This window comes from Sorex fumeus, unplaced genomic scaffold (genome assembly GCF_029834395.1).
Source record: "Sorex fumeus unplaced genomic scaffold, SorFum_2.1 ptg000037l, whole genome shotgun sequence".
Classification (NCBI taxonomy): Eukaryota; Metazoa; Chordata; class Mammalia; order Eulipotyphla; family Soricidae; genus Sorex; species Sorex fumeus.
The window spans coordinates 9,613,995-9,635,477 of NW_026606094.1; the positions used below are offsets into that span (position 1 = coordinate 9,613,995).

The 21,483-nt window shown below is 38.1% G+C and overlaps 1 protein-coding gene across 8 annotated transcripts in view; it reads left to right on the top strand.

Moving 5' to 3' along the window:
- Positions 1-21,483, top strand: part of CADPS2 (calcium dependent secretion activator 2) — a 546,904-nt gene that overhangs the window by 130,502 nt on the left and 394,919 nt on the right. For all 8 annotated transcript variants that reach the window (XM_056118152.1, XM_056118156.1, XM_056118154.1 and 5 more), the window contains exon 2: positions 13,015-13,128. In XM_056118152.1, coding sequence (XP_055974127.1) covers positions 13,015-13,128 — 114 coding nt within the window. The remainder of the gene's footprint in view (positions 1-13,014; positions 13,129-21,483) is intronic.

Here is a 21,483-nt window from a genome sequence, read left to right on the forward strand (position 1 = left end):
ATTCCTTTGAAACTCCCTGAAATGGAGGAAGACTTGGTACACTGTATAAATGCAGTAGTGTGGCATAAGGCAGCTTTTGCACATACTGCCACCTGGAGCAGCCTGTTTCAAAAAATACTTTTTCTGTTGTCGTTTTTGGTTATTTGAAAACCAGAATTACTCTATAGCACAAATTTGGATACAATCCAAATGTCCTAGAATATATGACTAGATAAAGAAGCTATAGATACAATGAAATACCAAACAGATTCTTAATGACTCATGTTAGCAACTGAATTCACTGACCCTGAAGCCCTCTTGCCTTTGAACTTCCTGAGATTTTTAATAACAGACCTCTTCATTGTTTTGCAAGACATTTTGAGTTGGAGCTCTATTATTTTTCATTAATGGCACTGTGCTTAAATGAATGGCATCAGATAGATAACAATGAGTATCTGATTAGATTCTGCTTCTTCTTGTGTTAGAACGATGGGCCAACAAAGAAGATAAACTTTATAAAGTCCTCCACCTTTTCTCCTTCCCACCTTTATAGTTAGAAATTTCTCATCCATGACAAATGTTTTAGAAATAAAACAAAATATTAAATGTTTTTTATGGATACAAATTTATAGAAACTTTCTGCTTTCAAAAGCAACTAACCCAAACTGTTTGTTACCTGTGTAATCAATCACAAGGTGGCTAGGGAACAGTCCATCAGCTCTCTTTAGCAGCCTGTGTATAGTGGTTTTGGACCACTCCCCCACCCTAGCCTGTAGCCACCGTCAACAGACGTATAAAGGAGGGAACAGGGCCACCAGGCTGGTTGGTAATCAGTTGCTGTATATTCCGTTCTCCCCATGCGCCTGTTTCTGTCTCCCTAAGCTTCCCATTCTAGTCCCACACTGCTGCTCAGACCTGTCTTCTTCTGTCTCTCCCACTCATCTCTCTGTGCTCTCACTCACCGCTTTGGTCTCTCTCTAATCTCTCTCCAACTCTCTGGATTGGGGGTAGCACAATCAACATATCAAAAGCCCTTCCTGATGGCTGATCAGGCTCAATGGTGGAAATACCACCTAGGCATGTTTATACTCCCTTAGTCCAATAACTTAATTAATATCTTAATTCTACTTCTTAATAATAGTTATTTTGTATGGACACAGTAAGAGATACATAAAGCTTGTAGGGTGACTCTCCTGGGGACATCTTAATATAGATCTCAGACTACACTGCTCAGGTCAGATTAATCTCTCCTAACTCTAGCAGAGTCCTAGTCCAGTTACTACTTTTTGGATCATGACAGAATTTGTCCATTACCATGCTCTTATAGTTAAATATTATTGCGCTTTGGCATTTTGATGGCAGGGTAGCTCACAGGTTGCCCTGAGTCAATCCAGTTCCTTGTCAAGATGCTACTTTTGGGGTGCTAGGAAGTAAGGGCAACTGAGGCTTAAGTCAAGAGAACAGATGCCCAGGAGTGAATATCATTCAAAGAAAATTGGCTCCCAAGTTTCAAAAACATAACATTAACTGTCTTCTTGTGTCTATACAAAAAGGACATTGCTCTGAATTGACTATGCAGAGGACTTAGGGAGAAGAGAAAAGCAATATTTACAAGTTAATAGAGTCTGATTAGGACATAAAGGTGGTTGACCAGTTGGGGAAGCAGAGCACAATGTAAGAGGTTACAAGTAAACACAGAGGAATTGGAGCACTGTGATGGGAGTAACCCAATAAACCTAAGCTCCCTGTGGCAAGGCTGAAAGTTACAAACCAATTTTATCCTACAGTTACCTAATGGAAAGGATCCCTTTGAACCTTCATCCTCTGCTGGTGGGGTTGCAAACTGGTTCATCCTTTCTGGAAAATAGTACGGTCATTCCTCAAAAAAAAAAAAAAAAAAACAAGAAACGAGGACTGGAGTGTTAGTACAGGGGTAAAGGCACTCACCTTATGTCAGGCTCCAGTTCTATCCCCTGCATCACGTATGAGTCCTTCTGCCTCCAGGAGTGATCCCCGAGACAGGAGTAAGTCCTGAGCAATGCTAGGTATGGCCCAAGCTTCCATATGACCTAGTAGTTCTGCTCCTGGGAAATCCACTCTAAGGGCCCAAAAACTTTTTCAAAAAGACACCTGAGCTCTTATGTTTATTGCAGCACTATTCACAGTGACAAAAATTCAGGAACAACTTAAGTGTCCAAAACACATGACTGGATGAAGAAACTGTGATATACCATATGCTACTCGGCTATAAGAGAAGATACAACCTTGTATTTTGTAGCATTGTGTAGCAAACTACCCAGTACCTGTACAGGGTACAATACCTGTATAGGGTACAATACCTGTGCAGAGTACAGTCATTCCATCCAATACCCTGTACACCCTGGATAGTACAGGATATTGTGCTCAGTGAAGTCAGGCAGAAGGAGAGGGACAGAACAGAATGATCTCTCTCATATGTGGGACATATAGAAACATGGTAAGGGAATAACAAATGACTGAAGACAACAGAGCCTGAGAACGGGTCTACAGAATTGAATTCACTGTGATTGAGAGATGAAGGGAAATAGGGGAGTTATTGGTTGAATCTCAAAACAGTGGGGGAGAGAAGCAGACCCTCCATTGGAAGGTGTGGGTTGGAATGTTTATGTGTGAGACCCTGTCATCAACCGTACTGTTGGGGTGACTAAAATTTTCAAACATTGAAAAAATGTGGGTAGCTTGGATCTGGTTAGCATGTTTAAGCTTTGAGATCAGTACATGGTTGTCTGTTACTGAGTCTGTCCGAATTCTCTGTGAGCAACATAAAAATCACTGTTTCTTGCAAATGTGGTTTCAGCATAGGGAACTTTGCCACGAGATACCAGATGGTACCAAGGCACAAAGTTCTTCCTGCCTGAGAACAATATCATCTGCACAGCGGAACTACTCACACTGGTGCTCAACAAAGAAGTCCTTTGCTTGTTTCTTCATGCCTAGCTGAGTCGCACCATGAACTTAATATTTGGACAAGATTCAAGATATCTTGGAATTATTTTCTAAGACTTTGTTCTTTATTCCTCCCTCAGTTCTATCACTGCTGGAGATTTTGTCAATGGCTTATGACAGAATGCAATTCCAGAAAAGCATGAGTGGTGGTATCCTCTTCAACTCTGGATTTTCTTTCACTGTAGATTAATATATGTCAAAACATTGTACTTGTATGTATGTGTGTATTGGTATACATGACTGGTCTCTTGGTGTAAGAAACCAGGACCCGGTGAGGGGAAAGCAATATGAAGCAGATAATAAAATGACAGAACAGATAGGCTGCTTTTGGGGAGAGTAGAAAGAATAATTAAGGTTTTGTCTGAGTTATGGCGCATAAACAGGGTTCTCTCTGTTTGTGGACCTGCGATGCTACTTTTGGCATCTATGCTAGTAGGACCAGAATGGACCAGTAGTACCATGTTTCCCAGCAATGTGATGTTGCTTGAGCACCATCCAGGTCCACTGGTACCATACTTAACTTGTTCTAGGGAGACATTTATTCAAAGGCATGAATTTCTAGGTCTCTTGCATATGAGGCATGTGCTCCCTCTCTTTGTACTGTCTACCTGCCTGCTCAGTTATATTTGAAAGGATGAGTGAATATTCTGGACGGTGGCACTAACTATATATGCAGAAGCTTAGTAAGCTTTACATGCATTTTAGGGCAATTTTGGAGGTAAATGGGAAGAAAGAAAACTTTGAATCCTCCTCTTCAGGTTAATTCAACCATTAAATTGACTTTAATGGATAATACAGCCTGAGTTCAAGAGACTCTGATACCTCCCACCCCTGGAACCATTGACTAAGAACATGCTGAACAAATACACATGCTCTGCCCCAAATTATATGACCTGGATTGATTTGTTAATTTCTTTGACTCTTAGCTTCCTCATATGTAAAATAAGGAATGAGGGTTGGCAGGAGGGATACTGGGAACATAGGTGGTGGAAAATGCATAGTGGTGGAAGGATGGGTGCTTGATCATTGTATGACTGAAACTTAATCATGGAAGTTTATAACTGTATCTCACGGTGATTCAATTTAAAAAAAATTAAGAATGACATCAGGAGCTTAAAATTATCCTTGTAAATTTGTAAATTAGTGTGCAATGAGTGATCAGGAAGTATTATGTTTTATTATTTGGTTATTCTATACTGCATACATCTTTTATGGGAGGGCAAGAGAAATCATGTTTGTGAAGGGCAACTCTAATGATTTGCATTAGTAAATAGTCTGGGAGAGTTCTTTGTAGGGAAACTAACTGGAAACTTGAGTGGCTCATGACAACCCTTGCTTTTGACTTTTCAGGGCTTGAAGGTAGCAGAGCATGAACGAGACTATTTTAGTTCTCCTTCACCTTTACCACATTAAACTTTTGTAACCACTTTTCTGGGATGTTTTATTGATTTTTTAAAATGGTCCTATTGCAGTAGAAAAGTAACTTGATTACAATTAAGAGGTTTTCAGCATGTTCCTGATTCCCTTTGTATCCTCTACTCCCAGTGTTATCCCTGAATTCCTTACCAGGAGATCACTAAGGTGTTTCTTGTAATGATCAATGTATTAGGGTTCTTTAGAGAAGCAGGACCAATAGGATATGGTGAATGTGTATGTGTAGAGCCTTGTATTCCTGACTGACTCCTGAAATTATGAAGACAACGAAGTTACACAATCTGTTGTCTGTGTGCTTGAGAATAAGGAAAACTGGTCATTTTGGTTCAGTTCAGCTACAAAACCCTAACAGCCTGAGTGCTGCTATCTTAATGGAGTCTTGAAGGCCTACAAACTGGGAGCTCTGGTGTCCAGAACCAGAAGTAGCTAGATGCCCCATTCAGAGATCCTTCCCAACTCCCCCTGCCCCCAGGGCCCCCCCTTCAGGTCTCCACCAGTTAGATGCATTGGTGAAGGTGAATTTCTTAACTCAGTTTAGTAAATCTAATGCCAGTCTCTTTCAGAAATGCCCGTCATAGACATTTCCTGAAAGAAACATTTTATTCAGTGTCTACAGATCCCTTAGGCCTGTTCAAGTGACATGTAACATTAGCCATCCCAAATGGTTTGCGTTTGCTTTGATGTGCTTGTAGGGACCATTACAGGCTGTTCTCGCTGTCTGTTTCACCATGAAGTATAGATGAAGCATATGATGGCAAGACCTTGGAACCCTAAAAACTCATACTTTGGATAATATTGAACAATACTTGTTGATTCTCTGTTTTCTATCACCATGCATAGGTAACATGAAACAGTACTCTTCAAAAAGGCCTCAGCATTTTTGTCTTTAATAAGGCTGAGCTGAGAGAAGACAGATTCAATTGAGGGCAAACCAGTGGAATGATGAGTCTTGGAGAAATGAAAACGGTGTGGCTGGGGTCACGAGGCCTAGTTTAGAATGGTGTTTGTGTTTACAATAGTGATTGTGTTTACAACCAACTTTGTAGCTCAGCTTCCCCATCAGTTTTCTCATGGATTGTGTATGACTCATGACATGTACTTCACTTGATGACAATGTGAAAACACTAGGCAAGTATTTTAGACCTTGGTGTTGGGTTCCATTTTCCCTCAGTGAGTTATTGCATAGTTTTTCTGCTACAACTGAGACGAGGCTTATTCTGAGGGTAGAGAAAGGCCCTGTTTGTCTTCAAGGGCCTTGATCATCACACATCTTTTTAGCATTGTGTAATTGAAATATAATGTTGAGCCTCACCTGTAATTTAAGAATTTCTAGAAGAGATATTAAACCGCAAAACTCCAAATAAGTGAGTCATTAAAATTATTTTACCAGATACCAGCATGTAATAGCATTCTAGTATTAGTGAGATACTTCCTATTCCTTTGGTTGTACGGATTGTTTGAACTCCAGTACAAAAAAGTTCTCTCTTAACTTGCCTGCACATTCCTAGAAACTGACTTCAGAGAAACTACATAAAATTAGATTGCGGAATAATGTCTTTTCATTTGTCCTCAATTGCTATTGTTTTTGAGTTAAGTTTATAAATGAGAGTACATTTCATGTTATTCATGTTATATATGATGAATACGATGTTATTCAAAAACCCTCTGACTTTCATACCTACAATACAAGTCATCTTGGGCTCACCATATTTTGACCTCAATAGTCTTCTTTGTTAGTGACTGTTGTCTTGTTAGCATAGTTCTGGGCAATCTGTTTATTGTTCACCTGTATCTTAAGATTCATTTTAGTCTAGGTAATGGGTAGATGGAGGTAAATCAGTTGAATAAGGAATTTTTAAATAACCTAAAAAGCATTTGTTTTGTTTTGTTTTTGGGCCACCCCCAGCAATGACCACTTCAGGACCACATATGGTCCCCAGGGCAGAACTAGGGACTTACTCCTGGATCTGTGCTCAGGATCATTCCTATTATGGCTCAAGTGACTACATGGCATCAACCTGGGTTGAATGTGTGCCAGGCAAGTACTCTACCCACTGTGTTATAGCTCTGGCCCTTCATTAGTGACTATTAATGCCATATTTTGTGCATGTCAGCAATGGTCTGTGCCAGGACAAATTTACCTCATTGAAAAGCTGATGTCTTTCTACCTCTTTTTGAGGTATATGTACATACCACCACTACCTGCATCTTCCTATTTTGGAGACTCTATCCCCCAGTAATATTTGCTCACACCGCATCCACTATTAATGTGAAATCTATCTCTGTATCTATTTATCTGAATGTTCAGAACCTTTCATCAGTGGCAGAACTTGTGATAGGGACTGAACTATCAGGGTGGAATTTTCAGAGCACTGGTTGCTGGGTTCTTGTGTAGTATGACTGTTTCAGCATAGAAATTCTAAGTCTTCAGCTGTTCTTAGAATGCCATGGCCTGACCCTAATTTGCATATAAAACATTAAGAAATGGTTCTGAACTCCGGAAGCTAATTTGTTTTTCCTGTGCCAATTATTCTTATTATGGATCAGTTATTACTGTCAGCCAGAACTGATTAATTTAACTTTGACTTGCAGTATTTTGAAGATTTCTTCTGAGGTTAATATCCTGATTGTTTTTAGATTTTTGCAGAAACAGTTATTTCTAGTTTAGTTTCTTTAATTTGGTTTTATATTAAATCTCTTAAAAATTATTGTTAGATAATTCTGCTAGTAAAAATTTTATATATATTAGAGAAATTGATAATTATGGTAGTGAGAAGATTATATGTGAGCAAAGCTAAAATATCAGCTAAATCATAATATTATCAGTTGCATCAAGGGAAACTGATTGTGTGCTGACAGGTTTCCATATTCTGTCCTTAATCCTGGAATAATGAATATTTTTGACTTGGATGTAAACTACAAATAATACCATGTTAGGTTAGTGGATATACCCAATCTTGGTCATTGGATGAGAGAATCAGAATAAAAAAACTAAATCATAAAGATGAAATCGTGGCTTATTGAAGCACATATGAGAATGGTTTAGAATTTTTTTTGTTGATTCTAAGTACGATGTGAGTCAGTTGATGTGACTGCCAAGAAGAGTCAATTTGTTTGGGGATGAATTAAATAGAAATCAAGTGCTTAGAATGTGGGAAGTGATCCTCCCACCTGTCTGAGTTGGCCACACTGTCAGGAGAGTCAGATCAGTCTATCCAATACATTTTAGCAGGGGCATTAATACTGCAATGAATTTTATTTACATGATGTTACCTATTTCAAAGTGCTTTCATTAGCTTTTAAAAAATGTTTTATTTAACTTTATTGCTGCTTCTCTGTATCATTCCAATTTTAGTATGGTGCTGCTTGGGGCTGGAGCTATAGCACAGTAGTAGGGCATTTGCCTTGCAGTCGGCCGACCTGGCAGACCCGGGGACCATTCCTGCGCCCCCCTCAAAGAGCCCAGCAAGCTACCAACAGTATCTCCCAGCATGGCAAAGCCTGGCAAGCTACCTGTGACATATTCAATATGCCAAACACAGTAACAATAAGTCTCATTATGGAGATATTACTGGGCCCACTCGAGTAAATTCATGAACAATGGGAGGACAGTGCTACAGTGCTATTGCTGCTTAATGGACAAGCTAGTGAGTACCCCAAGACTCTTGGGGAACTGGCAAAATTTATTCTGGAAAAGAAATTTTGCAAATAATCACATACCTTTCTTCAAATTTCTGAACTGTTAAGAGGGAAACTAACATGTTTAATATGTTAGTTTAATATGTTTTCTGTAAGGATAAAAATGGGGTTGCTTTGAAGTCATAAGGAATTAGTTTTTTGTGATTTTCCAAAATTAGATATTAACGTGTGTGTGTGTGTGTGTGTGTGTGTATGTATGTGCACGCTTGCGCACGCGCACACATATGCGTTAGTTTTCTACAAGTTCAAATGGAGATCAGGAGACCACTTAACATGGACTGTAAAAAACTGTGATGCAGTACTTACAGGATAATGCGGTGTTGGCATTGTCATTTTAATTCCACTGAGTTGCTTATGAGTGTAACCTTTAATCCATGCTAGATGATATAGAGCATTTACCTTCATAGTTCACCATTTCTGATGGACCCTGTTTTATACCAATTCATGTTAAAAATCTCTCCATAATTGCTTAAGTTTCTTAGAAATCCTCAACATTGAAATGTAAAAACAAAGCTAAAACCATCAGCATCAAGTTCAAATCTTCTACCTTTCAATTCAGTCCAGTTGAAAATATCAATCGGTTGTTATTAAGTCAGTCCCTGCAGAATGATCAGATTTAAACTAAATTTTAAAGTGTTCAAAACTGTTAGTATAGACTATTTTAAATTTAAATTAAAATTTTAGCAGTTCAAAAGAGTCCTGTGAGTTAAAGCCTAAACTTAATAAATACGTTTAGATTATAAACACTTTTTTACTTTAACTTTGATTTGTCCAGTTCCATAACCATACTTCTTCTAGAGTGTTTGGTTGTTGTTGTTGTTGCATAAGTAAAGTAAGTAAAAGTAAAGGCCCTCCCATTAATCATCGATTTGCTCGAGCGGGCCCAGTAACGTCTCCATTGGAGACTTCGTTGTTACTGTGTCTGGCATATCGAATACGTCATGGGCGGCTTGCCAGGCTCTGCCGTGTGGGCGAGATACTCTCGGTAGCTTGCCGGGCTCTCCGAGAGGGGCGGAGGAATCGAACTTGGGTCGGCCATGTTGGCAGCGTGCAAGGCAAACACGCTACCGCTGTGCTATATGGAAAAAAATTAAAATATATATTTTCTTGCCTCATTTCTCTGGGAGTGTTGGTTTATTTCATATACTGTTCTTTAGAATCATTTTAATATATCTAGAAGTCCTTTCATTATTTGAGAGCATTTTCATACTTTCTATGGCACTAAGAGCATTACTTTTACTGAGATACAACATTTGCTTAACCTTCTATTGAACTTTTAAGTTTGTCCCCTCCCCCCTTTGCTCTTTTGTGGAAGGTGTAGATATGTAGTTTTATTCTACATAGTTGAGCTGAACTGAAAGAAAAAGATCAACTGTGATTTATAGCCAAGCTTTCCCTTGTAAATTACAAGTCTTCAATAGACCACAGGGTTCCAAAACATCTAAATCAGACAGACACTGCTAATATAGTTGTTCCCAGGTGGGGAACATGTTTCTGATGCTTCCTCCACCACCACTTTTCCGTTATCTCTTTCTGCTCATCTAGATGTAATTTGGATGTCTTTTGTAAGTAAAGTTAGCCAAGACATTTTCCCAAATATATTGATATTATTTACTACTAAATTATTGGTAATTAGTTTCTGAGACCTCACCACATGATGATCAACTCTAGGCGATGAGTTGTACATGTTTTTTGTCTTTCCTATTTTCTTTATGGTATTGGGCGGGGCGGGGGGGTGGTCATGGAATAAGGCCAGAGGAGACCACAGTCAGAAAAAGGTTAAGAAATATTTAAGAAAGGTTTAGAGAAATTTAGGAATTTTTATTAATTTTTGTGTGGTACCAAGGGTCAAACTCAGAGAACAGCACACCCATGCAAGGCAATGCTTTACCACAGAGCTATATCCCCAGCCTCATTTTAATGAACATTTTTTTAATTATAAAAAAACTTAAGAGTATAAAATGAACAAAAATTCAGAAAACCTGGATTTTATTCTATTTTTTTTATTCTATTTACCAAATAAGGGAGTTAGGCCAAATTATCACTGAGGGTCCAGCTCATCATTCCAACGTACATTTCCATTTTAATTATTTTACCAGGACACTGGGCTGGAGTGATAGCACAGTGGGTAGGGCATTTGCCTTGTACTCAGCTGACCTGGTCGACCCAGGTTCGATTCCTCCACCCTCTGGGAGAACCCGGCAAGCTGTATCTTGCCCCACAGCAAAGCCTGGCAAGCTACCCGTGATGTATTCTATATGCTAAACACAGTAACAAGTCTCACACTGGAGACATTACTGGGGACACTCGAGCAAATTGATGAACAATGGGAGGACAGTGACGGTGACCAGGACACTTGTAAATTCCAGCCCCTCTTGGTGATTCCTGGTGCTTGGTAACTCACATCCCCTGGTAATTCTCTGCAACTGCAGACCTGTTCCAGCCACTTCTCTGAGCCCTTCTTCCATGCTTAATAGGCCTTTTGTGTATGTATGTACAAACACACACATACACAAGGGGGGGGGGGGGAGTAGAGAGGGAAGGAGGGAGAGTGAGCGAGAGAGAGAGAGGAGAGAGACCCTGCTTTTATTTTCATATTACAAAAAAATGAAAAAATGCAATAGAATGTTTCTTTGCCTGCATTTCAGCTTTGTGTAAATTTTCCCCAAATTGAAGTAAAGAATTGGGATGGTCTCTCTTCCCTTGACAAGATGTTTAGTTTTACTCTGAGCTACAACAGGATACTTTTTCACCTGTCTGTTACTAGCAGCAATAGCATTTTTTACAAACTGTCTTGTTTTATATGTTTCTTAAAAAAAAGTCTCAATTTGAATGGCAGTTTAGTAAGCGTTTTGAACAAATTTAAACTTCACATCCTTTTCTTTTTATAACCAAGAGTATCTCGCCAGTATGGCAAAGCCTGGCAAGCTACCTGTGACGTATTCGATATGCCAAACACAGTAACAAGTCTCACAATGGAGATGTTACTTGGCCCACTTGAGCAAATCGATGAACATTGGGAAAACAGTGCCAGTGCCAAAGACAAAACATTCCAGTTTGTTTAGTATTACTACTTTCTATTACTTTAATCATTTTATCCTTAGCATCTTTCCAAGTGCTTTACAGAATTGGAATTTTTATATAATCTACAAAAAATATGGAAAAGATGACACTTCTCCTGTTCCTTTTTTAAAATTATTTTTTAAAAATTTTTATCAGTGAAACACCATGATGTACAGTTGTAGACTTAGAAATTTTTGTGCTTGGTTTTCTATTATACAATGATCAAATATCCATCCCTCCCCCAGTCTCCTGTTCCTTTTGCATTTGTGAATTTGTTGTTTGTTTCTGTTGTTTCCTTTAGAGTTATATACTCATGCTCACATATGTGAACATAGAGTACAACACACACACACACACACACACACACACACACACACACACACACACACATCCTTCTGCATAAACTAAAGTGCCTGACTTCTAGTGAGGCCATTATCCCTGTAATGAGGATCGACTTCCACAACATGAGCCTGAGGCAGCTCCACAGGGCTTCCTGCACAGTTGAATGCTTGAAATTCTTTAAAAAAAAAAAAAAACAGTGGGCTTTTTCTTATTTTATACTGAAGCTTCCGAGTATGGAGGCTGAATCTGCTTGTCATTGACAACCAGGGGGCATGGTGGGGAAGGCAGAGTTTTCTTGTAACCTCCCTCAGTAATAGTTATACTGAGGATTATGGAGATGATACTTTGTGTCACGAAATTTGCTTTGCCCTATATTCTTAAAGATGCACCAATTTTCTGTTTGTTCAAGCATTGGGTAGGTGTGTGCATGTTCATGGTATTCAAACATTGGGCATCTAGCAGAAAACCTGCCCCAAGGGTTCTTTCTCAGCGCCCCTCTAGGCTTTGCACCCTTTATTCTTCATCTCTTGTCCAAGGCGAGTTGCCCACTTGCCCCAAGAGTACTTGCCCTCTCTTCTCTGCTCAGGACAGTTGGCAGTTTTGCACAGCTGTTCATTTCTCCATCAAGTTTTATGATTTTCTGTCTTGAGATGTGCATCCTTAGGATCTACAGATTTTATATATTTTGGTAGTGCCAGAGTCAGACTGAAGTCCTCATGGATGGTGAGAGCCCTGTTTTTATTTCCTATATTTGTGCTGTCTTTCTGGCTCCTTATAGTTCCTGTCTCTGCAGAATCTCGAATTCTAATCATAGGTATTAAATATTAAGTTTATATCTTGGCTCCAGGCATTAACTGAATTCCAGAGTACTGGGAGAATTGACTTGAAAATGTTTTTAAAATGAGCCATAAGTTGAAGTAGTAGGATGCATATGTATTGTTATACACATGTATGTATATATTTGTCTGTGTGTGTGTATTATGTTCCTTAGCACACATCTAGCAAATGAAACTTTTAACATGGTTACATTTGTGGGCTAAAGTGGTAGTAGAGGCGGTAGGGCACTAGCCTTGTATGTTGATAACTTGTGTTCTATCTCTGGCATCACATATGGATCCCTGAGTATTACCTGGAGTAATGCTGAGAATGTAGCCCCTGAATATCACCATGTGTGTCCCCTCAAAAACTTTCACTGTCACTGTCCTCCCGTTGTTCATCGATTTGCTCAATCAGGCCCAGTAACATTGTGAGACTTGCTACTGTGTTTGGCATATCAAATACATCATGGGTAGCTTGCCAGGCTTTGCTGTGCAGGCAAGATACTCAGTAGCTTGCTGGGCTCTCCGAGAGGGACAGAGGAATTGAACTTGAATGTTGGCCATGTCAGCCACGTGCAAGGCAAACACCCTATCTACTGTGCTATTGCTCCAGCCACCCTCAAAAACAAAAAACAAAATACTTATATTTTAAGGATGAACCAGTTTTTCAGCTAATGTCTTCCTTTTCTTGTAGCTTAACAAGCAACAATTGCAGTTGCTGAAGGAACGGTTCCAAGCCTTCCTCAATGGAGAAACCCAAATTGTGGCTGATGAAGCATTTTGCAATGCAGTTCGGAGTTATTATGAGGTAAGTTTAAAGAGTTCTTTCGGTACTTTTTCCCCTCCAGGCACTTTGATGTGCTTAAAAGAAAAAATAAAGCTTTTTAAAAATGTCTTTCCCATTTTAAGAAGCTCCCTGGTATGATAGAAAGGCTGTGAGTTTGCAACTTTTTCAAAAAGTATAGTCAGTTCTGTTTTGCAATTTAAAACTCATTCCATAGGCTGCTTTTGAGAGATAAACAGAAATTGAAAAATTATTCACATTTTTTAGGAGACATAAACTCTTTAGAGAAGTCTTCGGGCGGTGATTGATACAGCCAAGTATCACTATCTTGGGTCCATGTGTCTAAATTATTCTTTTTAATCAGAGTTTCAATAGCAAATTGCTATCTCGTGTCATTCTGTTCCTCCAGCTTTCTAATAATTATAGCTAGTAACTAATTTCATGAGAATGAATTGAGTTTTCTTCCTGAAGCAATATTATTACCAATGGCATCTTGCAGGGATTTTTTCCCCCTGATTTTATTTTATGACTTATCTGGAATTCTCTATAGATTTTTTATGTGCACTGGTTTCCACTCATGTTCATTAACTGCTTCAGTGAATCATCAGTAAATGTTAAATTTCCAGTTCCTTTTTTTCCCTAAGCATTTCAGAGTCCTCTGGGGGAATGGAAAGGATTCCTTTTGTTGTGTAGATACCTCAAGCCTCTCAGCTGAAGAAATGACATACAAACACATATAGAGCAGACCAGCAGCAAAATAATATGGAGACACTCATTTCAATGTTCTGGAGGCAGAGAATATATTTGCATGGAAAAATGAAGTAACTGGATGCTCAGATAATTGGACTTGTATTTCATTGAGGGTTTGCATTATATGGCCATTAGTGCAGCTTTGAGAGACACTTGAGTTACCCTAAGCCTTAATAAGTTGTAAGAATACTTGGTAAATTGCTTACCAACTATGTATATGTGGCATGAATCGAATGATAAAGTATTATTAAACTGAACCTTGAAGTTCAGAATATCTTTAGTATCTCAAAACTATGAAATATAGGCTATTCATTTTGTATTGCAAGCCTCAGTTTGTGTCCCGTAAGATGAAATCTTGTTCTGAATCTTGAAACGTGAAGTGTAAGCACTTAAACTTGCACCTTGTTAAAATTTAAAAATTTATGATTTGTGCTCAGGATGCAACAAATTCAGAAAATAATTTTTTGTATAAAATATGATTTTAAAATTATGTTCATGTATTATGGCCCTATATATATTAAAACTCAGAAAATAAATGTCATTATAGAGAAATGAGAATTCCCTTATCTCTAAAACTTTTGTGTAAATTTAAAATTATTCAAAACTTTTTAAAAACTAAGAATAAGATCTGGCTAGATTGCAATGTGGATAGAACTAAAAGGCGTCATGTTATGTAAATTAAATCCAAGAAGACAAATACCAGTTAAACTCAATCATTTCTGGTATATATAGAGGGACAATACAAGAGAATAAACAGTATTGGATTAGAACAAATCATTGGTTTTGGCTGACAAGACTTACATTACTTAGAAGCAAAGAGAAATGTGAAAGGGAATGAAGAGATAAACTAGAGGTGACATATGAAATGTGGGGAAAGTCCTGGGTGTTTTGGTGGTGGTTGTGTGCAGAAACCTTATCTATCAATACCATTTATGGTATTTGATATTTACATTAATACTTTTGTGATCACATGTTCTATACTATAATTTAAAAAATTAACCATAAAAAAATCTTTGGTTGTGTTTAGTATATGTACTTTTTTAAGAATTGCTATAAAAAAATCCCAGAGATGTGGATTCAGAGGGATAGCACAGTGGGCAGGGTACCTCAAGCCCAGGTTTGATTTCCACCACCCCATATGGTTCCCTGAGCCTCACCTCTCAGATTTTCTCTCAATTAGGGGTGGTCACTTAGCAGTGCTCAGGGTTTACTCCTGTCTTTGTATTCAGGGATTACTTCCGGTTGGGCTCAGGGGGATCATCTGAGAGGTGTTTGCCTGTGTTTGTGTCTGTGTATCATACATGTGTATAAGTTAGAGGGGGAAAGGCTGCATATCTGTATTTCAATATTTAGTGAAATTTTCTTGATGAAATTTTATTTTGGAATAGAAAGTTTCGCTTTTCATTTTCCAAAGGATATTTGACCTGTCAGAATCTCTGTGAAACTCTGAAATAATGCCATAGACGATGCCTGTTCTTCCTAGTAATTGATGATTGCTAAGTAAACCAAGATTGGCAGCTGATGTCATGTATAAAAAAAGGTCAGCACATTCATAGATGAAATCCAGTAACCCATAATGAGAAGTAAGGTTTCAAATTTGCATGGAGCTCTCCAGATCACATTGTATTTGTTGTTTGGGATATTAGCCTTTTTATTTTACATCGCATTTTATTAAATTCTAAGGATGACATTTTAAATTAAGTATTCGGTGAGAATCTAGACAATGTTTTCATGTCTGAGAATCGTATTTCTATTTAGGGGAACAGGCTTTATGCAGCCTGTCAGGATGTTTTGTAGAGTTTGTTTTCTTGCAGCATCCATTTTTGGCTGAAGGCTGGATAGCCAATAGATTGTAGAATTCTGTTTTTTGGTATAGAGGAAGAATGTGTATTATTCTAATCTTTTCCTCCTCATTCTTGCTGGAATTTCAGAGGAAACTGAGTTATTTATCAAGCTACATAACATATGTATGGTGGAATTGATTCCCTCTACTAATTTTTAATCTCTCTCCTTCAACATTGATGCTGTTATCACAGGATAAGGCATCTTTACAATCAATTGGTCACACTGTCTCCTGTGTCTTTGTACCTTTACTTTATCTCTTTCCAATGGGCTTTTTAGATGAGGCTTTTTGAGATCTCGTGTAGTTTGCCTATTTTCTAGAAACTTACCCAGTGGCAGGCATTCTGAAATAGCAGAGGTGCCATGGCTAACCTCAGGAGGGCTGTCTCTCACCCCAAAGTCCTGGAAGATCCTGACTAATTTAGGATTACCATACCACAGGAAGCTTGGCCATACCTGAGATGCTGAGTTTTATACTTTTAAGTCTCTTCATGCTTTTCCCTGACCCCATGGTGAATGATCAATTAGACATACCCATGAGTTTTGCAACTTTTATGTTATTGTACACTCCTGGTTCCTTAAATAAATTTGCAATCTGCAAAATCACATCCTCCTTCATGAAAATTTCAAATCGGTACTTATAGGATTTGCATGTTGGGTGAGTGGGTGGGGTTCTTAAGCATTCTCAAGGGGCCCATGGACCCTTTTCTGTGATATTTAGTCATTGAGACTAGCCAGTGCAGGTATCTGAGGATAAAAAGATGGAATACTGCTATGGTCCAGCGGTACTGCACACCACCAGGGTGACCTTGATAGTGTTTGGGGGTCATCAGGGCCTCACCCTGATGAGGAAACAGTCTGGTGCTAGGGACCAAATCTCAGTCGGGTGCTCACGTAGTGCATGCCCAGTTCTATCTCCTCTGATTCCTACTTGGAGCATTTTTGAGTAACATTACCCCTGCTTTCTGATGGCTAAATCTTTTGGTCGGAGAGAACATTTCCTAGGATTGTCCATTCATTAATAAGAGATGTGCTTTTTAACTTTGAAAGACATTGCTTTATCTTTTGTTTTGCTTCAAATTAATTATCTTGTCAGCTTAAGGCTAAGTAACATTTATTTGAACACTGTGGTTAGTCATCCACCTCATTAGGTGGATGGCTTTGTGGATTTTTTTTTGTATCAAAAAAGCTTTTCTTAATTTGAGCTAAAATGCCTTTTATTGCCTTGATCTTATTCAACTTCTGGAAGTTTTCAGGACTAAATAATCCATTTACCTGACTCACCACCTTTGACTGAAAAAAAAATCATCAAATTCATCATATTATGCATCTGTTTAACTGTCACTCATTTTTTTTCTTTCTGCACCATACCCGGCAGTGCTCAGGGCTCACTCCTGACTTTACACCCAGGGATCACTTCTGGTGGGGTTCAGGGAGATCATATGGTGTGCCAGGGATTGAACTCAGATCATCTTTGTGTAAAGCAAGCACACCCTACCTGCTGTACAATCACTCTGACCGCTAAATATCACTCTTAAGTCAACTAAATGCATTCCCTTTGCTTAGCTTCTGTCTGGTTTACTTGATAGATATTTTTATGTTGAAATTCTATATCTAGGCACCACAGAGATAGTACAAGAAGTAAAGGTTTGCATTGTTTGTGTTCAGCTGTGGTTCAACACTCCCCACTCCCCTACCTCCAGTACCACATATGGTCATCTGACTCCTGTCCAGAGTGATTCTTGAGGTTAAAGTCAAAATTAAGACTTGAGTGCACTGAGGTGTTGGCCCAAATCAAACCTATCTACCTATCTACGCACCTTACCTATCTAGCCTATCTACCTATAGCTTTATGCCTTTGGTTTCAGGCATGAGATTTTTTTTAAATTTTTTATTAGTGAAACACCATGAGGTACAGTTGTAGAGCTACAAATTTTTTTGCTTGGGTTTCAGTTATACAATGATCGAGTACACATCCCTCCACCAGTGACCATTCTCCACCATCTCTGATCCTAGTATTCCTCCCACCCCCCCGTCTTTTTGTTGGTATTTGTTTCTGGGACAAACCTGGTGGTTCTCCAGGATTATTCCTGGCTTGGTGTTACTCTGTCTACAGGTTATTTCTGGCTCTGTGGTGCTTGGGGAAGCATATGGGATACTAGGACTACAACCAGGGTCGTGCAAATGAGTCTCCCTCTCCACCTCCCCACTCCTGCCCTCTCCCTCTCTCTTTTTCTCCCCCTCTCCCCCTTCCCTTCAGTAGTGAGATCCTAAGAAGAGTCATATGTACTCTTACTGGAACATTTCCAGTTTTGCTGGTCTTGTTCATGTATATGTAAAGTTTTTTTCTCCTCTCCTAGCCACATGCAGATAGAATAAGCTTTTGGAATAAATAAAACATTAGAAAATGTGAAAGACTCAGACTAGCTAAGATGGTTATTAAGCATCTGTTTTTTTAGTACATTTTGTTTCTGTTTTCATAATTGTCTTTTTATTCATTTATAAAATATGTAATGAGAAACTTATTTCCATCTGGGACCCAAAAAAAAACACTAAATATGTATTTGCTACTATTTAATAATATAGGTTTTTAAAAGCTCTTTTTTTAAAAAAAATCTGAATGTGCTTCTAGAATAAAAAGGTTTGCTTCATACTATCCCTGGAATGTAGCCTGCCCACAGGGCAGAGTCTGGCAAACTCCCCGTGGCGTACCAAATATGCCAAATACCAGTAACAATGATGGGTCTCATTCTCCTAAAGAGCCTTGAATATAATCTCAGGGCTAGGATGAAAGAGACGTTACTGGGGCCTGCTCGAGGCAATCGACAAATAACAGGATGATGAAATGAAATGAAATGAATCCCTGGAAGATTGTTTTGCTATACAAAACCAAGTTTGTAATGGCAGTTTTATTTGAAATGGTTGACCTGGTATGATGAAATTTCAGTCTTGAAGAAAGATAACACTTAGAAAACATTTCAAGCTGTTTTGAAGATGTCTGCTGTTTTCAACCAAGAGGTATGGTGGCGAATTCATATGCATTTACCTCATAAATTTTCAGTTACCTGCCTTGTACCTGCTACCAAGAAGGTGTGTTTGTTTGCTTGCTCTCCTGCATGTTATAGTCTAGTAAAGGTTAATGGATTAATGCACTCTTCCTACCTTGGTGCAAGGAAGGGCACAGTGAGTGTTAAAATGGAAAAAAAAATGGCTTCAGAACTAAACTCATAAATTATAACTTATAGCTGAGATTGTTAATGTAAGTGGAATTCAGGGATTCCATGAACTCAGATGGGAAAACATTTATGCACACTAATTTCATATTGAATTTAATGCTCATCTCTTTTATGCATATAGACAACAAGCCATAACAGTACTTGCAGTACCTGTGGGTAAAATTCACAACTTTTTCTATTACATAATTTACTGCAGTTACATTGAAATATTGTTCACAGACTACCATGGAACTACAATACTTTTAACACCCTCCTAATATCTGTTCACAAGTTATTAAAGATAGACATAAATTGTGCAAATTCATTTAAAAAAAGCACTTTGCTACTATATTTTAGTAAAACTTTTTTGGTAATCCTCTGAATTTAATTTTATGCTTTTACCTTTACCTTTACCTTTGCAAAACATTATCCAGAGACTTTTCTAGATTGCCAAAAGGTTCATGCTACAAAAATGTTTAGGAGTCTCTGGCTTATGGGACTAATGAAGACTTCATCACAGAGGAAACAATTTGAACATGGGAGGAAAAATAGGCAGCAAAGTGTGTTTTCTTCCTTTCAGGTTGAAATTCTGGATCTGAAATCCATGTGAGTTTTAGAACTTTAGAGATTGCTATGCTGCATTTTCTTCATTTGCAAAACATATAATGTACCCTATTCTCTAGGAGTTTTGGTTAAGAACAGTTAATATAAATTTCTAACCAGAGGCTAAGTATGAGCTTCTATTATCATTACAGGTTGGCTTGACCAAAATATCATGACCAAAATATCTTCCATTGTTTTGCACAACTCAGCACTTAATCCATGTGCTATGTATATTGCTCTTTGCACATTGCAATCTCCTCAAGAAGGAAGCGTTGTCTCTTCACATTGCTGAAAAAGTGGTCTTCAACCAGTATTGATCTTCTGTCCAAGAAGTGGTCCATTTCCAGTTGTCAGTCTGAAGGTCTTGGGAGATTGAAAACCACTTGGTTCTGACTGTTGCCCCATGAATCAGTGTGCAATGACAGGAACCAGTTTTTTCTTTTAATTTTATTTTTGTGACTCACCATGAGATACAGTTACAGACTTACAAACTTTTGTGATTATGTTTCAGTCATACAATGTTTAAATACCCATCCCTCCACCAGTGCCCATTCTCCACCACCAATGGTCCCAGTATCCCTCCCCACCCCTTCCCACACCCTGCCTACATGGCAGGCATGTTCCCTCTTTCTCTCTTCTTTTGGGTGTAATAGTTTGCAATATAGGTACTAAGTGGCCATCATGTTTGACCCATAGTCTACTCTCAGCACACATCTACCATGCTGAGCAATCCCTCCAACCATCATTTGCTTAGTGGTCCCTTCTCTATCCCAGCTGTCTTTCCCGCCAGGTACTGGATTTATTTTTTTTTTTAAGATTTGTTTGTATATAGAGTATATTAGGTGATCAATTTTAGGTAAATCAGTTCATTCCAGTATCAGGTAGTGTATAAGGAAATGTAAAGATAAATTAATTCCCAGACCTAAGTGACGGAAGCAGTTGCTTATTGAAGTTGCTCCCATCCACTTTTCCAGCTTGAGATTAGATGTGACAGAAATACCCTCTTTGAAAATTTTCCTCTTTTTGGAGCATGTCTCAAGTGACAATTTTAATGTTCTGGCATTTCCTTCCAATTGGAAATATTTCGTAGGTAGCAGTTGGCATTATGTATATTTCTCCTGAAGCTGTGAAGATGGGATTGGGCATGTTGATTCACCAGAGTACCTGGCATATACTACATTTCAAATGACAACTTTTCAGTTGAGTCATATTAAACTGCCACTATTTTACTCACTTTGATGTTTCAAAAAAAAACACTCCTATGAATAAGTCAAATAGTATTATTCATAGCGGCACTAATTTAGTGCCATTGCAAAGGTGATTTCTTCTGTGACAGTAGTCTCGTGGACATCTATTATCAGAACCTAAATGATTGACTTTTAGGAATGTATAGGCTTGCTGGGTATTAGAAGATTCCCAGGACTCCCCATCTACTTAAGTTTATGTATACTTAAGTTTATATATTTTAGACATGTGAATATAGTTATTTAAAAAAGTTCTTAAATGTTTGCATATTATCTTAAGTTACCTTTAAAAATAATAGATAATTGGTCATTTGCTTTAAGTTTACTGTGTTTTCATGATGACATACACTCACTGACTTTAAAACAGTTTAGAATGGCAAGTAGACCTTCATGAGGACACTCATGTTTCCTTTATTACTACTAAGCCAACATTTGTGTGTTTGCTGAGCATTGGAGTAATATTTCAGTGCTTCAAAATTAGTAAGGAAATAAAAGTGTTTAATTCAAATCAAATGTTTAGGAAACATGATTTTAATAATTGTAGCATTTCATTGCAAGGCCTGTTCTTTTTGGGCAGATTCTTTTCATTTTGAGAAAATTTTACATGCTATTATATTTTAATTGACAATAAATAGTTGTCAAGAGGAAATTTTTCTTCAGTTATCTTTAATCTGTACATGTTTTTGATGAAGAAGTACATGATCAATATCTACTCTGCCATTTTA